Source organism: Cervus elaphus, chromosome 12 (assembly GCF_910594005.1).
Source record: "Cervus elaphus chromosome 12, mCerEla1.1, whole genome shotgun sequence".
NCBI classification, from domain to species: domain Eukaryota; kingdom Metazoa; phylum Chordata; class Mammalia; order Artiodactyla; family Cervidae; genus Cervus; species Cervus elaphus.
In genome coordinates this window covers 89,805,745-89,829,663 of record NC_057826.1, presented here as the reverse complement: position 1 = coordinate 89,829,663, position 23,919 = coordinate 89,805,745, and the positions used below count along the sequence as shown (strand labels likewise).

At 39.9% G+C, this 23,919-nt stretch overlaps 1 protein-coding gene across 4 annotated transcripts in view; it reads right to left on the bottom strand.

The window, feature by feature from the left end:
* Nucleotides 1–23,919, bottom strand: part of DMGDH (dimethylglycine dehydrogenase) — a 78,272-nt gene that overhangs the window by 54,065 nt on the left and 288 nt on the right. Inside the window, exons 1-7 of one of the 4 annotated variants that reach the window (XM_043920605.1) lie at nucleotides 23,648–23,910; nucleotides 22,842–23,016; nucleotides 14,479–14,577; nucleotides 12,599–12,763; nucleotides 9,266–9,470; nucleotides 2,480–2,728; nucleotides 9–207 (exon numbers count right to left, since the gene is read on the bottom strand). In XM_043920605.1, the coding sequence (XP_043776540.1) occupies nucleotides 9–207; nucleotides 2,480–2,728; nucleotides 9,266–9,470; nucleotides 12,599–12,763; nucleotides 14,479–14,577; nucleotides 22,842–23,016; nucleotides 23,648–23,796 (1,241 nt within the window). In that variant the 5' untranslated portion in view covers nucleotides 23,797–23,910. Of the gene's footprint in view, nucleotides 1–8; nucleotides 208–2,479; nucleotides 2,729–9,265; nucleotides 9,471–12,598; nucleotides 12,764–14,478; nucleotides 14,578–22,841; nucleotides 23,017–23,647; nucleotides 23,911–23,919 lie in introns of those variants that run through there. The other 3 variants (XM_043920604.1, XM_043920602.1, XM_043920603.1) reach the window with 3 other exon arrangements.

Genomic DNA, 23,919 nt, shown 5'->3' with positions numbered 1-23,919 from the left:
GTACTCACCCAAAACCTACAGCCACCCAGTAGTTTCGGACCCCCTGATGGGGCCCCACCATAGGCAGAATGTCAGGAGAGTAGGTGATGGGACCATTGACGATATTGATGATGTCAGCCTTTTTCAAGACTGGAACCATGTCCATGGCAGCTTCAACGTGTTCCATGATTCGGTCTAGATCAGACTCAAAGAGCTCCTTTCCAAAACCTGAAAAGAAATGCCAGTGTTTGGACAGAGAAGTAGAAATATCCTGCGACATCCCTAACATGTGGAATCTAAAAAGAAATGATACAAATGAACTTATTGACAAAACAGACACAGACTCAGACTTAGAGAAGGAATTTATGGTTGCCGGGGTCGGGGGGCGGGGGAAGGGGTCATTAAGGACTTTGGGATGCACGTGGACACACTGCCCTGTTTAAAGTGGATAACCGACAAGGACCTACTTACTGGTCAGCACAGTGAACTCTGCTCAATGTTACGTGGCCTCCTGGATGGGAAGGGAGCGTGGGGAAGAGTGGATTCATGTATGTGTCTGTCTGAGTCCCTGTGCTGCCCCAGGACAGCTGGACCCCAGGACAAAATGAAAAGTTTAGAAAAAAGAAATGTCATTGCGGTGAGGATACCACTCCTGTCCTGACATGTGCTCCAAACTCACTTAAATCCCTGAATCCAAGCTAACATTTAAAGATGGCCTATAAGGAAGTTACTTTTCTTTTTTCTTTTTAAATTCTATACTTGATATTCACTATCAACAGATGAGTATTGTTATATTACCATATTAGATACTGAGAATAATAATGTTATTTCTTGAAACATTAAATCATGAAAGGTAACCTTTATAATAGAAAATTTTATTTTATTCATTTTAGCAATTTCTAGTATTTAATCCGATCACAATTTTAAAAACCAACAATAATAACTTGGTTTGTCAAGAGAGATCTTTTATCCTTCAATTAACTATAAAATTCTGTTTCATCCTCTCTGGTGAGGGCAAATGGGAGTTTACAAAGTCATGTCAGGACCCTGGGGATAAATGGAAAACCACTTTAAGATCCAGATGATGGATTCTAGATCCCTTTTAGCTCTCAGCAGGGAAGGAATGGCAAGTAGGCCTCATTCTTCAAGCCCTCCCCCCCGACACACACCGAGGACTAGAATATTGTGAAAAGTCAAGGCCTTGGAACACAGTCATCTCCTCCATCGTGAAAGGCACTGTGACTGAGGGCAGGGCCAGAGATGAGCTGCTAAAAGAATGTCTCCACCCGTACTGGGGGTGTTCCCACACAGGAGCCAGCCAGCCCCTTCTTGCTCCTCTGTGGACAGTATGCTGGGTCAGGGAGGCCTGCAGATCACGGGGGTTAGACCCGAGCATGTGGGCACCCAGGGCCAGCCAACAGTCTGGCTCTTCCTCCAACCAGAATTGCTTAAATATTTGTTCAACATTTATGTGGAGGAGGGGCTGCCAGCACAGGGGAAGAACCTGGGGTGGGCCCCCACGTGGCAGCTCAGCCCTCCCTCTGGGATCAGAGTTACTCCCCTCAGGCCCAGACGTGCAGAGCCCACTCTGCAAAGCCAAGCCCTTAACTGGCTGGCCTGACGTCTGTGGAAGGTGGTTTATTATGTGCAGTAACTGGGCAAAGATGTTCTTTGAAGACTAGGAGGGAGGGATTCACTCTGTAGCCCAAGCAGCTTATCAAAGTATAATTCCAGAAAGCATTCCACCTGCATTTCTTCATATTCTCTATAATATTTGTGTGCCAATGACATTTTAGCTCCTTCTATAGATTAAAACCCAAGATACCTCCTTAGGTGACCCAATCCTTCATCTGGCTTTGTAGTAAAGTTTCATGAAAAAATTTTTTAAAAAATAAAAGTAAAAAAAAATAAAAGTAAATAAAAAAACAGGTTTTTTCCTCCCTTAAAGAACTTAAAAGAGAAACTATGGTACCTCCAGAGTTAGCATGGAGGCCTAAGCCTTTTCCACATCCATTTATGCAGCAGGAGAGAGCTTCAGTTCGCAGTCCAACCTATCCTGTTCCGCTGCAGATTTCAAGGCTTTCATTCTTAACAGGCTGCATGTCTATCTCTGCTACCTGTTGTGTTACCAACTGTCAAAGCACAAGAGGAGCTGTATACAAATCTAGAAACTTGACCAAGTAAGCAGAGGAGTGAGGAGGAAGGGGGGAGGCAGGAGGTTGGTGTGGCCAGGTAAAAATTACCTGGGGCTTTCCAAAGCAGCGGGGAGCACTTTTTTTTCCGCTCTTCTAATACCAACTCTCTTTCCTTACTCCCTGCTGTGATTGTTCAAAGGGATATGAGAGCAGAATTTACCTCAAACCCCTCACTTTCAATGTTCCAGGTATCTATTTGATAGTCTAGTATCATAGTGTCATCTTATTCTACAAACAACCCAGAGCAACGGGAAGGACAACATATGTGTGTCTGACCTGCACAAGCTTCTATTTGCTGAACCCACCTGGAGGGACTCCACTGGCGACCCACGAGTCCTGAACTTTCATTTTCTCCTGACTTTCATATGGACCAAACAAAAGCCCATCCCTTTCCTGTCGGAGGTAAAACGATCCTTCCAGGTCACGGAGCACCGGGAGTTCCCGCTTTAAAGCTTTCACTTCAGGGATGGTCGATGTGATAATATATTGATGTTGAACCGGAATGAGAGGATGTTCTAGTCCAATCATCTTACCTACTTCACGAGCCCAAAATCCTGAAATAAGAAAAAGTATTAGAAGATGTCACTTCACATAAAAATGTACCACAGATGCCATTGATATGGCTATTTCAATTTAAATGAAATATTTAGAAGAATTCAGTACTCATGGCAAAATCTAAAGAATGTCATAACAACACCAATGAACTTATCCATGATACAGAAATAGACTCATCGGCATAGAGAACAGACTTGTGACTGCCAAGGAAGACGGCTAGGGGCGGGGGGAAACAGAAGGGGAGTTTGGGGTTAGTAGATGCAAACTGGTATGTATAGGATGGATAAACAACAAGGTTTTACTGTATAACACAGGGAACTATATTCAATATCCTGTGATAAACCGTAATGGAAAAGGATATGAAAAAGAATGTATGCGTGTATATATATATATATATATATATATATATACACACTGAATCACTTTGCTGTACAGAAGAAATTTGCACAACTTTGAAAAGCAACTATATGTTCCTAAAATTAACTTTTAAGAAATGAATGCCCACAACAACTTTAAACTTTTTGTCACTGCAAAACTGAATGGGGAAAGAGAAGACAATACTTTACACTATCCTAGAGTTCTGAAGAATCTAAGGGAACTCCATTCCTGAAAAAGTATTTTGCCCATAAGCAAAGGTATGGGGCAAAAAAATTCTTTGAAAAAGGAAAAAATAAACAACCCAAATATATAAACTGTCACAAATATTAAAAAGACAGTAATGGACTGACCTCACTTGTACAACAGGGAGGTCAGGCAACGAAAGAGACCCCGTGTAGCTGTGATCAGCATAATAATATGGAAAATTCAACCCTGCTAGTCAGCCCTCTATCCCCCAGACTCTCGTCTCTCCAAATCCTTGGAGCCTAAAATTCTTACAAATACAGAATTGTTCTGTCAACTTAAAATTTGAAAATGTATATACTTTGGGAAAGATAACACCTTAAGTTCTCTGTTATATTAAAAGTTTAGTTAGGCTATGTCTGTAAGGCCCTTTATTGCAAAGGCGGAAGGCACCCTGAGCAGGAGGGAGGTGGTGCCCGGCAAAGGGGAGAAGGCCAATGGGTAAGTAAGCATCCCCACAACCTGTTTCTCCCTTCACAGTGTGCCCGGGAGCGACGTCTTGGGGGAAACGAACGTTACTTTGTTCTAACTGCAAAAGACAGAGCCAGATAAGTTGTGGCTGAAAGGGCCCTTGATTCTCTCCCCTCCCCAGTGACTCTCCAGTCTACAGATGTGGAGCTAAAGTCCAAAATGATAAGGAGACATTCCCAAGCTCACACTGGGAGACTCTGGAGTGGTCACATCTTATTGGTTTTCTGGCTACAGAAAGACTATTCTAAAAATCCAAGACATATTCAACTGAATAAAAGTATTTTAGAATCTAAAATGACAAAAGCAATTATTTGTCAGGGATACAGGGCCACCTGACCCACCAGTGGTTTATTGGGGGGATGGTGGGTCCCGTTTGCTGGTTTGTTTCATAATAATGTTGAATGATCATTCTAATGATTAGGGAATCTTCCCCAAGTTATTTCTTTAGAGGCTGCATTCTCTAAACTTTTAACTATTTCTGGGTGCTGTTATTGGTTATTTTCTTGGTGGGAGGCAACCTGGTAAGGAGTCCTGAAGTCTCTGTCACTATGAACGTTCAGAGCTAGACACAAATTATCAGTTGAATCTGAGAACCCTGATGATGTTCTCTTATGTGACATCCAAACATCACTCTTGGATTCTCTTGATTTGTTTTAGCCTAACAGCTAAGCTGGTCACACTTGGATAACAGAAATGGGTGTCCATTTGCAAACCAAAAATCTTACCTGGGGACATTAGAGCTGCCTGCTGGTCTTTGAATAATTTAAAGATTTAATTTACTCTTGCTGATAGAAAGATATAGATTACCAATATCAGGATTTTGTAGGATAATATAGTAAAGCCACATGTTCTAGTTATATGCACCGGGGCAGTTTTAAAATATAAAAAGCCAAAATATTTAGCTTAGCATTTCAAACCACTGCAGTGGTTAATATGCTCATTTCAATTAAAAACAAAAATTAAAGAAAATAAATTCTGTCCTACTCAAACATATTTACAAATTTCTGAACCTAATTGTTTGCTTATTAATATACTTCATCATTAAAATAAAGTGGATAAGTATCATATAACTACCTTACTCCAAACCCCATAGCAAGCCCTACACTGTGGTGGTGTTTGTTGGCATTCTCTTCCTCTATATGTCAATCAAGTTAACCTAAATCTTGCCAGGATTACACTTTAACCCTTGCTAGATCACTCACTGACCAAGTTCAAAGGGAAGAGAAACAAGTGTGGAGGAATCTTCTATGATCTACCATTATCATCTGAAAAACATAGAAGAGTCAATAAAAATGACCATTAGAAATGGCTTCTATTTTAAAAATGCAGTGATTAATAGAAATGGGGTTTAAGTGAACAGTACGGGTTTGTGGACAAGTTTACTTCTAGTAGATGGTTTATACAGTGACAATGATAGTGACGTTCTCTGAGGCAAAGCCTGGACAAAGTTAAGCACTTCTTTTTGGCTGAGTACTGGGCTTCATGTTGGCATGACCCAGTCACATTTCTGATTAACCATGTTAGGAAAATTCTTAGGTGAAGTTTACAGAGTTAACTTGGGCTTAATGAGTAGATTGGAAATGAGGTCAAGAGAAACATTCATCATCAGGCATCACAGCAAATAGCTCCTGCCCTTGCCCTTGAGCTGCTCTGGGGCTCAGGCTGGATCCCCAAGGATGAGCAAAGCCGTGTTCAGAGCAGCATTAAAGGCAGGTCAGCCTATTGCACACCAAGAGGTCAGCAGGGTGAGAAACAGTTCCTCAGCTCTGCTTGCTCAACGAAAAGCTTCCCACATTCCCTCCTCTGTAGGAACAAGATATACTGCAAACACTGAAATAGCAGTGTTTCTCAAAAGATATTTACAGTCCATCTGGTACAGACAGTACTACCTGGGGCCTTGTTTAAAATACAGCTTCCCAGCCAGACCACCTGGGAAACTTCTCATGGTGACTCTTATGCACCTAGCTTGAAAAACAAGCTCTGTGGGAAGTCACGTTACCAGCAGAATGTGTGCTGGGTGACCACAGAGCAACTGAAAGGAGTGGAAATCTTAAGGCTGGTACCAAGAAGCTATACACCCGATGCTAGTGTTTCCCAGACCAGGGCATAGGCCTTCCAGGAAATAATTATAATAATCAAAATTATTATCATTATTCTACTGACTTTGTTTAGTGCTTCCTATGTGGTTTAGTGGCTAAGTTGTGTCCAACTCTTTGTGCCCCCATTGGCTATAGCCCATCAGGCTCCTCTGTCCATGGGATTTCCCAGGCGAGAATACTGGAGTGGGTTGCCATTTCCTTCTCCAGGGGATCTTCCCCATCCAGGGATGGAACCTGGGTCACCTGCATTGCAGGCAGATTCTTTACCAACTAAGCCACTAGGGAAGTCTCTTATCTGGGTACTTTACATTATTAGTTCATTTACTGATCATAATAACTTGTTGAGCTGGCAATTAGTATTCTTGCCTGAAGAATTCCATGGACAAAGGAACCTGCCAGCTTACAGTCCATGGGGTCACAAAGAGTCAGACATGACTAAGTGACTGACACTTTCACACACATGTTTGTTTTACAAATGGGTAACTTGCCCAGGTCACATAGCTGGCAATAACGTGTCTCTGGTCAAGAGAGCCCCACTGCCCTGGACAGTGCTGGAGATACATCAGCAAACTGACAAATTTTTGCCTTTAGACGTCCTTTTTCGTGGTATCCTGAAGACTCAGCAGCCTTCTGTTATAATTCCATGTAAAGAAACATTTAGCAGGTTATGGTACAGTTGAGTAACTAATAGTGGCCTTTACATCTTCTACATTTTGGTTATATTTCCAAGTCTACGTTCCAGTGATGTTAATTAGGCTTCAGAGCTGCCAGAAGGCTAGCTCTGAAATTTATGAGACATCTTGGTCTCACCAAATAACTCTGGGAAACATTCCATCAGACACACATTCTAAATCATGTCAGTACAATGCCTTCTGCAGATGGTTGCTTTTATTCATAAAATTAATCATTGCTAGCTTTAAGTATAGAAGAGGGTATGTCCAAAATTTCACCCCCAATTACTGAGGCTTACATTTAGGGGAACTTCCATACTTTAAAGTGAAATCTGCCTGTCAATGCAAGAGAGGCAGACTCAACCCCTGGGTTGGGAAGATTCTCTGGAGGAGGAAATGGCAACCCACTCCAGTATTCTTGCCTGGGAAATCCCATGGACAGAGGAACCTGGCGGCCTGCAGTCCAAGGGGTCGCAAAGAGTCAGACACAACTGAGCAACCAAGTGCCCAAGCACACAGCTCCTCATACAACTGTGAACAGAAGCTACCTGGAGTTATCAAGACCTGAGGATGGAACTCAGATGTGGCTGAGTTAAAGGCATCCGGAGCAAAGGCGTTCAGAAGTAGGACATATGAAGAACAGTTTTTCTGATGCTGCTCTGGGATTTGTTTTTTGAGGCCAACACCAGAAATACTTCTCCAGGACCTCCTGCCCTTGTTCTCCTCTGCTCAGGCCACCCCACAAGATTGCACAGCTGCACAGAATACCTCATCTGGTAACCAATGTCCTAGACTTAGGTCAGATCTCTTTGGAAATTATTCTTTCTCTTCAGTGATTCCTTATTTCTCACAAATTGTGCTTTAGAAAAAAGAAATTTTATGATGGCAATGAATTGTATGAATAAGTATTTATCTATTTTAGGAAAATAATAGATAAATGTGTTAAATTAAGGTCTTCTATGTTATTTCTCAAAACAGTTGAGAGCATGTGGCTGCCTGAAGCACTAAGAAAAATCCTGGGGTTTGTCCAAGTCTCTCTGAAATGAGTTCAGTGATCAATGAGCAATGTTTGTCACAGGTGCTGGATAAGAAGTCAGAGAATGTCTGTTTAGTATTTACTATCACTATGAAAACTGTCAAATGTTTTTAGAGGCTGAATTCATGAGACCATAAAGAAAGTTGCAAGATGACAAAGAATTTTTGCTACTTGGAAAAAGAGAACGAACGATTTTGTTGCCTTATATCTTCTGGCAGAATTTAGACCAGGTGTGCCCAAGGACAGTGGGGGGTTAGAGGGGGTTCCTGATGGAGATTTCCTTGGGGTCAGGGCAAGTGAAGTTCAAAAACAAAGCAATGTTTTTGCTTTTATTTTTTAGGCAAGTCATCTTACATTATTTAGAATTTCAAATGATGTCAAAGAATGAGATTTTTAAGCTTTACAAATGGGAGCATGGATTAGAAAAAGTCAGAAATACTAACATAAACTCTTAAATATTGAAGACATTACTTTTTCCAGGGTCACTAAAAATGTTTTGTTAAAAAAATAACATCAAACAGAAGATACAGTTTAAAGGAAAGAATCCTAAGAGTACTTGCTTCTGGCATGTTCTTATGGCATATCATCTGATCTGATAAATATAAAGGTTGTTTTCCCTTTGTAAATATAAGCAATGACTCAAAGAGCAGACCATGAGAAAATCAACAGCTGCCTCATGCTTATTTTAGGTTTTAAATTAACCATTATGCACCATAGGTAAATATAAATTAATAGCCCAGCTTAGACTGTACAAGCCATTTCATTTGCACAAGAATTTATTTTTTAGTGTGTTATTTGAAAATTACTTCATAGGCAAAGGACCTGATAGAAAGTGTGTTAGCTCAAGAATCCAAAGACCCAGGTTCAAGTCCTGGATTTGACATAACCGTCATTTTGCCATTTAGCATAACTGTCACCCTGCAATAAGCTTAAACTTCTTGGACTTTGATCTTCACAAATGGAAAATGAGTGAGTTGTTCGATTATCTCAAATATCCCTTTTTGGCTTCAACATTCCGAGTCTAAATTATAACAGAGCAAACTAAAGAAAAGATTATGCAATACATTTACTGAGTTAAAAGTTTTTTGAATAGAGTCAAGTAATCAAAATGTATGAGAAAGGATACAAATGATCAAATTTTCTCTAAAAAGCAAAAAGACAATGTTCATGAATTTGAACATTAGAAATTGGTGGGAGGGGGGGTTCAGGATGGGGAACAAATGTAAATCCATGGCTGATTCATGTCAATGTATGGCAAAAACCACTACAACATTGTAAAGTAATTAGCCTCCAACTAATAAAAACAAATGGAAAAAAAAAAGAATTTGCTTATTATTGTAAAGAAGGCAAAAATTTAGGAAGGAAAAAGAAGTATAGTTTGGCAAAATATGACCTGGAACAGAATAAGATGGAAAACCAACTTCTTATAGATAACCAAGGACACAGTCATATCTCAGATATGAAGAACAAGGTGATGGAGGGAGAGATTTGTAGCTTAGAAACAGACAAAATGTTCAACATGAGAGCATCACAGTGTTTAATAACAATGTTTAGAGTATAAAACATTACTTTATAGCTAAATATCTTATTTCTTTGCCACTTGAACAAAAAAAACCCACTATTAGAAAAGATGCTTACCTGCAGCATTCACAATTCTATTTGCTCTCATAGATCCATGTGGTGTTTCAACATCCCATGTTCCATCTGACCTTGGTTTCAAAGAAGTCACTGGGGCAGGATATATTAAAAGGGCACCATATTTCCTAGCCCCAGCTGCCAGGGCCATAGTTAGAGAGTAAGGATCAATGTGACCATCTCCAGGATTATACAGTCCAGCTAAAATCTAAATGGATCATACAAGAGTCAATATTCAAATGAATTTATATATATACTCATTCAGCATCCTACCAGCAAATATTTAGTAAAGCTTAACTTTAAAAATGCATCATGGCATCATATTGTTCCATCTTCACTTTATTTTCCCTGTCCAAGTTCAGACCTAGGTAGGAGTCACATTTAGAGCTAAGTAAATAAGCTATTTGAAAGAGGTTTGCAATTGTCTCCAACATTCATTCTCCCCTCCCCCAGAAAGCAATGGAAGACAAACATTGTTTTAGACACGTAAACACTAAGAACAAAGAGTGTCCAATAGTTGGCAGCCATTAGTTCCATCTGGTAACTAAAACTGTTACTAAATTCTGGTCAATGAAATGCAAAGGAAAGTATCATGGTCAATGAATCATTTTAAAAAGACAAATGGCATATGCCTCCTGTCCCTTCTTTGTCCCTTCCTCCACCCTGCTGTCTATGATGCAGATATGATGGTTGGTGCTCTAGCTGCCATCTTGGAATAAGAACAAAATAGCCACACCCTAGGAATGGCAGGGCAGTGATTTAGAAGGCAACTGGGTCCCTGAAGTCTTCATGGAGAAGAGTCACCATTCAAGCCTGGACTATCTAAGTAAAAGAGAAATAAACACCTATCCTGTCTAAGCATTATTATTTTGGTTTCTGACATTTATAGTCAAAGCTAATACTAATTGATCAGTTATTTATATTTAATTATTTAATACTATTAATAAATTCACATGATAAATATATAACTGCTATCGGGAAAATGTGTACTTGATTCAGTCATTCAACAACTAGTTCTTAAATTCCTACTTTGTGCTAGGGCTTGAGATACTGAGGGAGAAACAAAGAAGAATCCGACTCAGATGAAACAAGGTGGGAGCACTGAAATATATAGCTAGTTCTCATCTAGTCAACAAAAATCTATTAAGTACCAAGTATGAACAAGAGGCTTCTGTCAATTTTTTTTTCTGCATCTGTTGAGATGATCACGTACTTTTTATCCTTTATTCTATTTATGCAATGTTACATTGACTGATTTTTCAGATGTTAAACTAACCCGGCAGAAGGGATAAATTCCACTCGGTTATGCTAAAGAATCTTTTTTTATAAGTTGCTGAGTTCAATTGGCTAGTATTTTGTTGAGGATTTTTTACATCAGTATTCATAAGAGATACAGGTCTTTCTTTTCCCGTGATGTCTTTGTCTAGTTTGGGTATACATTCTGGCCTCATAGAATATGTTTGGAAGGGTTCACTTCTCTTCTATTTTTGGAAGACTTTGTGAAGAATTGTAGTAATTCTTCTTTAAATGTCTGGGCCCAGGGAAGCCATCTGGGGCCCAGCTTTCCTTTGTGGGAAGTTTTGGATTACTAATCCAGTCTCTGGTTACAGGTTTAGTGCAAGAGACTTTTGATTTCAATGGCATTTGTATTAATGTAAACTTCTAAACATCACTTGTCTTCCCTGGTGGCTCAGATGGTAAAGAAACTGCCTGCAATGCAGGAGACTGGGATTCAATCCCTGGGTCGGGAAGAACCCCTGGAGAAGGGAATGGCAATCCACTCCAGTATTCTTGCCTGGAGAATTCCATGGACAGAGGAGCCCGGTGGGCTATAGTCCGTGGAGTTGCAAAGAGTCGGACAAGACTGAGTGACTAACACACACACACAGACATCACTCTGGTGTTTTATAATGGATATGTCCTTATGCAGTGATCCTGTATCTATTTGATTTGGAACCCTGCCCAGATGCAGGGAATACTCTTCCCACATATTTCCACTGCCTAATATTCTTGAGAAAAATCTGTGATGGTAAGGACTTGCAGCAAAGCACCCCAAGATTGACATATAAACAGAAGAATATGCTTCCTAGAGGTGGTGGCAGAATGTTAATGCAGATGATGCGATGCAACACCAAACTGCCATTACACTGGAATCACACAAAACTATAGACAAGGGAGAACCAGCAGCCTGTAAAGACTCCCAGAGGCAAACAACCCCACCTCCCAGATCAAAGCGATGAACTCTCTTGGATCAGAGACACTGCTGGATTTAGCAGGGAGAAACACAAACCTCTGCTTCCTTGAACAGCCCTACCTGATACCCTGAGGCAGTATGTATAAAGGAGTCAGAGAGCCGAGGTACAAATCTCTGCTCCAGCTTCTAACTGGATGGTCTTGGGCCCACCATGTGAACCAAGCTGCAATTTCCTGTTTCTTGATAATGTGTGTGTGTGGGTGTGGGTGGGTTCAGTCGCTCAGTTCTGTATGACTCTTTGTGACCCCATGGACTGTAGCCTGCCAGGCTCCTCTGTCCATGGAAGTTTCCAGGCAAGAGTACTGGAGTGAGTTGCCATTTCCTTCTCCAGGGGATCTTTCTGACACAGGGAATAAATCCATGTCTCTTGTGTGTCTCCTGCATTGGCAGGCAGATTATTTACCACTGAGCCATCTGAGAAGCCCAAATGCCTCCTATCGTGAAGATTAAATGAGATTATACATGCAAAAGGCTTAGCATAATACCTAGTACATAATTATATGCTGTAGTGTTAGGTAGTACAGTATTAGTCATTGTTCAAAAGGGATTATCACTCAGCAAAAAGACACTAAATATCCAAATGGATTTTCTCAGCCAAATTTGGTTAGATCAATACCTGACACAGAGATTGTCAAGCTAGTTTATTTATGAGTTAGGTGATATTTGTGTAGCATATATATTAGGTATATCATGTATTTCTATCTTTGATTTTATTAAAAAAATTAATAATACATTCTTTCTACACATATATTTATCACACCAAGTTATTTTCTCCGCATGTCTCAGCAGAAGGTTTATTATGAAAACCTCTAGATCTGAGGGACACAGTAATAGAGAGGTATTGAAAATGTTTCTTTGGTTGTCATAGGTAGAAAACTGATCAGATTTTTCATTACTTTTACTTTATTTAACATACATAATATCCCACCTTGTCATTTACCCAAATTTCAGCGTTAAACATCTGATTTTGTCATTCAAAATGTATGCACAAAGTTTTTCTATTTTTAATTAACTTTCTAAAATAACATTTTCTAGTCTTAATTAAAATTAACAAATAGTGAAAATGCCCTTAAGATAAATACCTTATTCATGTTGAGTAAAGGAAACATTTCTTGAATTTTTTCAGGTTCGATAATATACTGCTCTGTTGCATGCCAGCCAGTCCGAGTCATTTGATATTTAAATTCATCCACCCTTACAGGAGTTGTAGCAATTCTGATACTACCTGGCTGATGGAATCCCACCACCTGCGACAATGATGCCAATAAAAACTCGTAAGTAAATCATAATTTGGCACTCAACCATGGTTCTTCTCCAGCACAATGTAAATGCAGAAGTGCCAGAAAAGAGATTCAATACTCATGATAGTGATAACTATACACCATGTTTACCTCATACAAAAAGATATGCATTCAAGGAGTATTCACTAAGTGCCTTCTTTGTACCAGGCACCATGCTAAGCCCCTAGAGATGCTGTTGTGAAAAAGAGAGAGGAAGACCCTGCCTGGATGGAGCTTACAGTCTGCAGGTAAAGACAGATAGCTAAATGCATAATTACCACGTGAGATAGTGTTCATCTACAGAGTGGAAGAAAATTATGTGAAAAAAGAAAAAGTTGAAGAGGGAACATGAAGAATTAGAATGTTGCAACAAGGAGAACAAGTATGAACTGAAAGAAACATTCATTTGGCATTTATTGAAGTTCTTTACTTGGCCAAGCACTCAGCGAGGCCCTGAGTGACAGAGATCAAAAATGAAGTCCTTAGACTTCCCTCGTGGCCCAGTGGTTAAGAATCCATCTGCTAGTGAAGGAGTTTGATTCCACATGCTGTGGAGCAGCGAAGCCCATGAGCTGTAACTACTGAGCCGACATGCCCTAGAGCCTGTGCTCTGCAACTAGAGAAGCCACGGCATTGAGAAGCCTGCACACTGCTCCTAGAGAGCAGCCCCTGCTCGTAGCAACTAGAGCCCCCACACACACAGCAATGAAGAACTAGAATAGTCACAAAGATGCAGTCCTTATCCTCAACCTGCTCAGAGTCTGTAGGAAAGACCAATTAAATAAAGTAATCAAAGCAACAACCACAGTTGAGAGAGATTCGTGTTATAAGAGGGTTGTACACTCATGTTCTTAGAACCAAGAGATGCACTCAGTCCTGTCTGATTGCTGGGTGAAGAAAGTCAGGGATGGCTTCTCAAAGCAGATGACTCCCAGAAAGGTGGAGGGTGATGCTGAAATGGGGACCAGAGGGAATACTGTCTCAGGGACAGAGATCAGCTCATTCTAGAACTGTCCACAATTAAGAATAGCTGAAGCATATAAGCATAGCAAAGAGTGGCAAGAGAAAATGTTGGGAAGGCAGGCAGCGCTTAGCTAATAAAGGCCCCTCTTCCTTGGCTTTTGTCCTGTAGACTGTGGGGAGCCATGTGATGGTTTTAGGCAAGGGGAATGGCATGAAAATTTTAAGTAGACGTCAGTCTTAGTCTGTGGATACTCTTTGCCTGCCACTTTATTTTGAAGTACTAATACAAATGAGATGAGATGAAAATAAAAGTAAGAGGCTTTAAGGGAAGCACTTTTCAAAGTCATGTGACAATCTGGCATGTATGATCATCAGATCATTTGCAAACCAGTGCTGAAAGGCTCTGATTTCTTAGTTTCCAGATATAGTAGCTGACCAAAGATATTTTTAAAGACTGCTTTTTATTCTCTTCTCATTTAAAAAATCAAGAGGAGCAGGTAATTACATGGGTAATATACTTAAAGAAATTCAGTTGATTGAAAAGTAAGCTCTAGACGTTCTTATCTTAAACTCTCAGCAGAATCTTCTACCACATTAGACATTTCACGTGCCATAGATGTCACTACAGACAGTGAAACATGATGATATCAAAATCCTTCAGTAATCTTCTGTATCTCAGAAACTGACCTAAAAGATAATTTCAAGTTAAATGCATTTACCTGTCCAGTTTCTTCTTCCAGTTTCTCATAAAGTTTGATGCTATAGTAATGTATTTTCTTTAAGTTTATTCCAGGATGAAAGTAAGTTGTTAAACCTGCCTTAAAAGTGGGGAGAAAAGGAAATACCAAAAAAAAAATTAACATTTTCAAAATGTTAATAATTTATCTGTTAAGAATTAAATTACTGTTGGTGAGAAACTGAGAAGTACCAGCCAGTCCTTTAGGGGTGAAAATAGATCAGAATCAGTTTGAACACACATTGCTTAAGGCTCATGACCGTTATAAGAACCCATCTGAACCACATAAATAATGCAAGAACCAGCCAACAAACATATACGTTAAGTCCATAAAAGTTATTAGAGAAAGAGTTGTTTGCAGATTCAGAAACGGGATGACTTAGATGGAGTCACTTAGGTTAGGAATATACACTATTAGGAAGAATGGGGGGGTGACATATGTCAAACTAACAAAGCATGTGTGTTCCCTTAAGAGGAACTATGAACAAGAGGGCAAAAAGTTTTCCTCGTCCCAGTCCCCACCATTCCCTTGAATTGAGCAGCCCTCCTGTTTCCTTTCTTGAAATTTCCAGAACTGAAGAACTAGAACATTCCCAAGAACTAGAGCCTACTGAGTGGTAAACAGACTTTTGTCATAGCTTAACCAGTTTCATGAATGAGCACACAGACTGTACTCCACAAATATTTCCTGAGTCAATACTGAATGATCAGTCTCAAGAAAAAATTTAAAGACTGCATTCTGAAACCTCTTCTATCAATTCTAGCAGATAGAATAGAGCATCCAGACAAAGAATTCGAAGCCATGATATGAAGACGATTCTCTCAATTAAATGTCTGGGGCCCCATTCTGTAGCTAATTTACCCTGGAAGGCTCATCCAAACACAATCTGTTTAAAATAAAATCTGTTTAGGAGTATATATAAGGTTCTTCTAGGATGGTACTGGGCATTTGGTTCTCTTGAACTCAAAGACACCCCCATTAATATCATATGATATCACTTTGATGCAGAATCTAAAAAAAAGATACAAATGAACTTATGTACAAAACAGGCACAGACTCACAGATGGGGAAAACAAACTAATGGCTACCAAAGGGAAAAGGGCTGGGGGAGGGATAAATTGGGAGCTTGAGATTAACAGATACACACTGCTATATATAAAATAGGTAAATAATGAGGATCCACTGTTTAGCACAGAGAACCATGTTTAATGTGTTGTAATAACCTGTAATAGAAAAGACTCTGAAAAATAAAATATATATATCTGAATCACTTTGTTTTATGTTGGTGCAAAAGTAATTGTAGTTTTGCAGTGCTGAACTTTGCATTTGATATTGGAATACATTCTTAAATAAGTGTGGTTATGCTATACATCATTTCAATGCACATTTCTCACTTTATGTTTTTTAGCTGACTTACTACTTGCTATGTATTTTATATTTATTTTAAACTAGGGAAATGATTTTGACAAAAGCAAATTCAAGTGATTTTCTTATTTGAGTTCAATATGGGTCATAAAGCAGCAGAGACAATTCACAACATCAACAACTCATTTGGCCCAGTGTGATGGCAATTCAAGAAGTTTTATAAAGGAGACAAGAGCCTTGAAGATGAGAAGCGTAGTAGCCGGCCATTGGAAGTTGACAAGGACCAATAGAGAGCTATCATTGAAGCTGACCCTCTTACAAATACAGAAAAACTTGCTGAAGAACTCAGCATCAACTGTTCTATGGTCATTCAGCATTTGAAGCAAATTGGAAAGGTGAAAAAACTGATAAGTGGGCATCTCACAAGCTGACTGACAATCAAAAAAATCATCATTTTGAAGTGCAATCTTCTCTTATTCTACATAAAAATATTGAACCATTTCTTGATCGGATGGTGACATGTGATGAAAAGTGGATTTTATATGACAGTTGTTGATGACCAGCTCAGTGGTTGGACTGACAAGAAGCTCCAAAGCACTTTCCAAAGCCAAACTTGCACCCAAAAAATGTTATGGTCACTGTTTGGTGGTCTGCTGCCCATCTGATCCACTACAGCTTTCTGAATCTTGGTGAAACCATTACATCTGAGAAGTATGCTCAGCAAATTGATGAAATGCATCAAAAACCACAATGCCTGCAGCCAGCACTGGTCAACAGAAAGGGCCCAATTCTTCTCCGTGACGATGACTGACCACACGTTACACAACCAACACTCCAAAAGTTGAACAAATTGGGCTACAACATTTTGCCTCATCTGCCACATTCACCTGATCTCTTGCCAACTGACTGCACTTATTCAAGCATCTTGACAACTTTTTACAGGAAAAATACGTCTACAACTGGTGGTAAGCAGAAAATGCTTTCCAAGAGTTCGTTGAACCCTGAAGCACAGACTTTGATGCTACAGGAAAAAACAAACTTATTTCTTGTTGGCAAAAATGTTTTGATCATAACGGTTCCTATTTTGCTTAATAAAGATGTGTTTAAGTCTGCTTATAATGATTTACAATTCATGGTCCCAAACCACAAGTTTGTTTGTACCAACCTGATAGTATACCTAAAACTAACAGAACATTATAAATCAACTGTACTTACATTAAAAAAAAAAAAACCACCACCATTAAAGTTCATCAATCATCTTTTATGGACCAGAATCTTGGGGTGTCTATCAAGTACTTGTTCTAGTGTTTGGCTAGTTTTCTGAGAAAAATGTTGCCCCAACTTATAAGTTCTCTCATAGTCCAGCCCCATAATGATTCAACTGTGAGTCAGACTCCCTAACTTTTAGCCAAACATCTCATCCTTCTTTACATGATTGTTAGCTAATATGATATGAACATTTCTAGTTCAATAATAGAGAATCCTTGGCTTTCAGGTATCTTCTAAAGAATTCAATTTTGTCTCCCTACATCTTGTGTAGTCGAGAAAATGTATATTCGTGAGCCTGGGCCTAGGATTCTGTCCATCATTCACTCCTCAAGATCCTCTAAGTTTAACCTAGGTTAAGTCAGGCCACCAGAAAGTGACCTATCTACACTACATCATTCTTCTTCCTTATCCTGGGAAGCTATTTTCATAGAATGAGTTAATGATCTCTCTTCTGCTAGAGTCACATGGATATTTGTAAAACTTTTACTCAAAACGTTTAGCCAAATATCCTTTGCCTAGGGAACAAATTCTTCTATGAATTTCTGGTGAAGGAAAAGTTAATCTATTCCTACTGAACTAGAATAACTATTTCTTTTGAACAATTCACACTAACCTAGTTTCCTTGCTGCTAGGGCAGTGAGAAGTAAAGAATCTGCCTGCAATGCCAGAGACCTGGGTTCAGTTCCTGGGTTGGGAAGATCCCCTGGAGAAGGGAATGGAAGTCCACACCAGTATTCTTGCCTGGAAAATCCCACGGACAGAGGAACCTGGTGAACTATAGTCCATGGTGTTACAAAGAGTCAGACATGACTGAGTGACTAACACTTTCCCTTCACTTTCACATTTTATATTTTCAACAAAGGGATACAAACCCCACTGAAACTCCTTATTTGGGAGAATATTAAATGTATTTAAATTTAAATGTATCTCTTGCATACATGAGAGTTTTTCTAGGTGATATATCATTTTGATAAGAAAAAAATCTAATCACGATAACAACATTTCCAAATATCTCTTCTCAAAATGCTTTCTTTCCAAAGGGACTATTTTGCAAAAATTCACTGTTTTTCACTTACTGTGAACACCATCTTGAATTTGAAGGAATAGACTACATCTATTGTTTTATATGTTTATACTACATAGACTGCCTGACAGCTATTTCCATCACTGCAAAGATCACCAAACTGGGGACATTTGTCTTTTTTCAAAAGAAAAACTCTTTTAATTACTGCCACAGTATAACCAATTAACCTCTGTGTAGTACAACATTCTCAAAGTCATTCACTCTCCCTTTCATCACAAATAATATTATGTAAAGCCTTGTTTCTATAAAATCAATCACAATATCCTGGAACTCAATATCCTGTTTATATCCTACAACACATGCTCTGCAATATGTTATGACTGATTGAAGACAAAAGAGAGAATGAGGATGCTTCCACTGTAGAGTGTCAACCTCTCCCCAGCCAACCCTGTCATCATACACAATACGTCAACCACATCAAAGGCAAGGGCTATTTATAGAGATCAATAAAGATTAATTTCTTTCTTACATTTTACATAAAATAAATAGAAAGGTCTAATATTGTTTTCTTACACCCTAAATGAAAAATTTTGCATCTTTAGTTCTCAGCCCTCCAAAACATCCTCTTTAGCACCATTCCTAGGAGCAGCCTCTCCCAGGGACCCCTTGGACCAAAACCACTTCTTACACCATCCTCTCCCCTTTCCTTCCATCCTACAAGAAATGTTCTATATTGATATCAATAGTAGTATCAGGTGCTGACAAAGCAGTCTCATTAAAATATAGCAAAACCTCAGGACTGTGGGGATTTGTTACTCCATTTTGAATGTTCACAAGCTGCGCCTTCCTCCGCAAAGGATCTGATTCCCCTTGTTCCAGAAATGTTTATTCTTGAGCATGCGTTGTACTTAGTGAAACTGTCTTTATTTTTGTAGTCTGTCCCTTCATCTGGCCCCTCAAACTTCCACATTTCCATATTTACTCCAAAACTTCTCTATGTTAAGAATGAATGGAGATATATATATGTATACACACATAGATATATATAATTATATATATATAATGGAATATTAATCAGCCATAAAAAAGAAAGAAATTTTGTCATTTGCAACAATGTGGATGAAGCTTGATGGCATTATGCTAAATAAAACAGGCAAAGAACTATAAATCTCAAATACTGAATGATCTCATTTACATACAGAATCTAAAAACAAACAAAACAAGAGAACTCAGAGATACAGAGAATAGATTGATGGTTCCTAGAGGCAGGGGTTGGGGGATGGGTAAAATGGGTGAAGGAGGTCAAAAAGCACAAACTTCCAGTTATAAAGATGATAAGTCCCGGGGGATGTACCGTACAGCTTGGTGACTATAGCTAACAATACACTAATGCATATTTGAAAGTTGCAAAGAGAGTAAATCTTAAACTTTTTTTTTTTCCACAAGAAAAAGTTTTGTAACTATGTGTGGTAATGGATGTTAGTTAGACTTATTGTGATCATTTTTCAACATATACAAATATCAAATCATTATGTTGTATACATAAAACTAACATGTCAGTTATATCTCAAAAAATTCTAACATGTGGGATATCTTCATGATGCTCCTTGGTGGGACACCCCTTGGTTTGCCAGAATTCCTCTAATCCACTTCCTAGGGCAATTCCATTTTTTCTGTTTGCATTTGCAGGGGCCCATATAACCTGGCTTCTGATGCATGAGTCCAACTTCAGTCCATACTCCATGAACCTCATTTTGAGAACCAGAGTCTACAACTTGGTCACAAAGCAGATAATGCCTTTCCAACTCATCCTGGTATCTCTCTGCTTAAGGAGAAATTTTTGCACAGTTAACTTTTAACAAGAAGCTATCATATTAAAAATTTTGCCTACTTTTCTTAAAAAGATCTTAGGCTAAGGATATGCTGTTTTATTTTTACCATTATTATGCATGAGATGTTTAAGAAGTGATAGTGCAGAGAACCCAGTAACTAAAATGCAGGTTACATTAAATCAATCGACTATAAATGAACAAATTAGTAATTAAGATGTTAAAATGCACACCCTCCTTTTACAATCCAGAAGTGTGACAAAGGTGTAAGCTCACCGTCTTGGGTATTCCCACTCGTTAAAATTTCTGTCTGCCTACCTGCTCTCACCAGGACAGCCTCATGGCCCCCTCACTGCCTCACTTCTGCCCATCTCTGCTCAAGTGTCGCTTTTTCAAAGTAGCCTTCAGGCTCTTCAGCCCCCATGGTTCTGAATCCCTCTACCCTGCTCTACTCTTCTAACACTGATTACTCAGGAGCATCGCTGATGTGGTTTCCATCTGCCCCACCAGAATGTGACTGTGAGGGCAGGGCTTTCTTCTGGGCACTGCTGTGTCCTCATCTCCTAGGACAGTTCTGGCCTGACACAATACAGTGAGTGAGTGAAAGTCGCTCAGTCGTGTCTGACTCTTTGTGACCTGATGGACTATCCAGTCCATGGAATTCCCTAGGCCAGAATACTGGAGTGGGTAGCCTTTCCCTTCTCCCGGGGATCTTCCCAACCCAGGGACAAAACCGAGGTCTCCCGCATTGCAGGCAGATTCTTTACCAGCTGAGCCACCAGGGAAGCCCAAGAATACTGGAGTGGGTAGCCTATCCCTTCTTCAGCAGATCTTCCCGACCCAGGAACTGAACTGGGGTCTCCTGCATTGCAGGTGGATTCTTTACCAACTGAGCTATCAGGGAAGCCCTGACACAATACAGGCTCTTCATAAATATTTGTTGAAAGAATGACCAAATATCTGCTAAAAAGAAGTTAGAGGAAGGTGGGGGGTAAAGACAAGCTTTCTATTACACGATAAGAGGAAGCCTGCCTAGAAAGTCTAGCTCAGGGAGGGGAGGAGAGCCAACAGTGTCAATGGCTTCCTGGACCACCTCTCCAGATAGCAGGAAACAAGATGAGGCAGGACCAGTGACACAAGAGACAGGTGTGTCAGTGTAAGTGTGCCAGAAGATGTCCTCGGGTAAAAAAGACAGAGACACTCAAGGAGGACCAGGCCTCCACCCCAGAATGAGGCGTGAGGGGGCTGGCAGGAGAGGAAAGAAGGAAGAGAAGCTGGGCTTGGTGCTGTTTTTCTAGAAGTCTCCGTCCAGTTGGTGGGTGTAGTCTGACTACATGACCTTGGGGACTCTGGAGTGAACTAGGCTTAAGTCTGGGCAGTGCCCTCCCCCAAACTCGGCTGGAGAAAGGATATCCAACTATATGAGGTGAGGTTCTGGGTGTTCCCCGCCTCTAAAAGCGGGGTTCCCTCTTGTCTCAGTGGAGGAAAGCTAATGACAGAAAGGAATGACAGGCAGGAGCTAACACTACCCGGCTTTTTTTAAATCAAAGTATAGTTGATGGTGAGATAGTTGGATGGCATCACCAGCTCAATGTACATGAGCTTGAGCAAGTTCTGGGAGTTGGTGATGGACAGAGAAGCCTGGCGTGCTGCAGTCCATGGGGTCACAAAGAGTCGGACACAACTGAGCCACTGAACTGAACTGATAGTTGATTTACAATGTTGTGTTAGCTTCTGGTGTATAGCAAAGGGATTAAAATATATGTAAATAGACATGTATATATTCTTTTTCACATTCTTTCCATTTTGGTTTATTACAGGATATTGATTACAGTTCCCTGTACTATAGAGTCGGACCTTGTTGTTTATCCCAACTCTTCCTCCAAACAAAAATGGAATCTAATGTTGTTAAAAACTTCATCTCCCATCCTGACTTCAGAAATAACTAGTTGGGCAGTATGAGAGTAGTGTCAATCACCTCATTTACTTGAGCAGCTTTCCACCTAAGCCGGATTATTGTACAGAACTGGAACAATTGTGCATACAATTAAATATACAAGATAAACTTGGTTGTGTGTCTTAATTAACACTACATGAGAACCGTGTCATACTTTCTCAGCTGTCATAGTTAAGTCCTCATGAAGCTGTTGTCGCCCAGCATTAAACTAAAATTATAAATTAATAAATATAAAAGGATGACTAAAGCCAGGTGAGGGTACGTAGGTCTTAGGCCTATATTCAGGATCACTCGGCCACTATCCTTTGATACGAAAGCTAACATTTACTAAATGCTTACCATAATAACTTTACACATATTAACTCAATCTTCATCATCACCCTATTTGGTAGGGACCATTAATATTCCCTTGTGGCTCAGCTGGTAAAGAATCTGCCTGCAATACAAGAGACCTGAGTTCAATTCCTGGGTTGGGAAGATCCCCTGGAGAAGGGCAAGGCTACCCACTTCAGTATTCTGGCCTAGAGAATTCCATGGACTGTATAGTCAGTCCATGGGGTCGCAAAGAGGTGGACACGACTTGCACTTTCACTTATTAATATTTCCATTTCACACATTGGAATAATGGAAGCTTAAGTAACTTGCCCAAAGTCACAGAAGTAGAAATACAGGTTGTGATTCCAGAAGCCATATGTTCAAGATGATCTTATCAAGATGACCAACATCATAAATTTTGATCACCCCCTGGAATTCCATCAGCTAAGCTGCAATTGCACTTTCCAACACTATGAAAAGGGAACTCACTGTAACAGGCTCAGAGTGGGGAGCTGTGAATGGAAAAGAAACCAATCGTGCAAGTGCATGACTTGGTGCCTGCGACAGTGCTGAGGTGTTTTCTTACTGCATGCCAGGTGGATCCAGCTGTGAGCTCTGATTTCTCCAGAAGGACCACATCCTTCATGCCTGCTTTGGCCAAATGATAAGCCAGACTCACACCAACGCAGCCACCTCCAATGATCACTGTTTCTGCTTGGTCTTTCCATCTTGATTCTGCAGATAAGGGTGGGTTTTCCTCTCTGGAAGACAATTTATTTAATAATAGCTTTACTAGGCTATAATATTTAAAGGTTTCTGTTTGTTTTTTTCTTTTTCTTTTCCTGACTAGTGTGAGTTTCCTTATTTATCCTTCTCATACTTAACATCTAGTGTCTGTGAGATTTGCATTTACTGATCTAATCATTTGGGGAGCCTCAAACTGACTTAGTTGGGAGAGGGAGGAGGACGGATCTGAACCCCATTTCCCGTACTTCTGACCCATCATAGATAACTAATAGAGCTAAAGAATTGAGCAGATGGCTTCTTTTTCGCAAAGAAATACAGAGAATAATCTATCTCAATCTACTTTAAAAACACACTTATCATTTTATTCCATGAAAAACCATAATCATCATGAAGTCCATTATCTATAAATCTTGGATCACCTCCTCACTCCAATGTTTTCCAGGTTGAAGAAAGACAGATGGGGTGCAATGTTCTTCCTCGCTTAAGGTCCTCTCCCCATGCACCTGCTTCTCTAATTATAATTATTGCTCTGTGGCTGGATATGTTTATATGCACGACTGTCTTCCTAGCTAGCTAGATCATGAGTTTCTCCAGGATGAACTGCAAAGAAACAAGGTATAAAAAGCCAAAGAAGACCATATGTACCCCTGTGTTTGCCTTCCCACGGACCATCTCTGGATAAACACAGAAGACACTGACAGTTGACTGAAGAAGGTGAGGGTAGGAGAGTCCTTGCAGTAGAAACCCTTTGATTCTCTCTTTGGACGGTTGTGCATGGGAAAGAAAACATACATAATTCAAGAAGAAATCCAAATGCCCATTTCTCGGGGTCAGAAGTGCCCAAGTTCCCATAGCCGGAGACGTCTCAGCCCCTCGCTTGCAACCCCGCAGCTGTCCAGGCGCGGACCTCCGCGTAG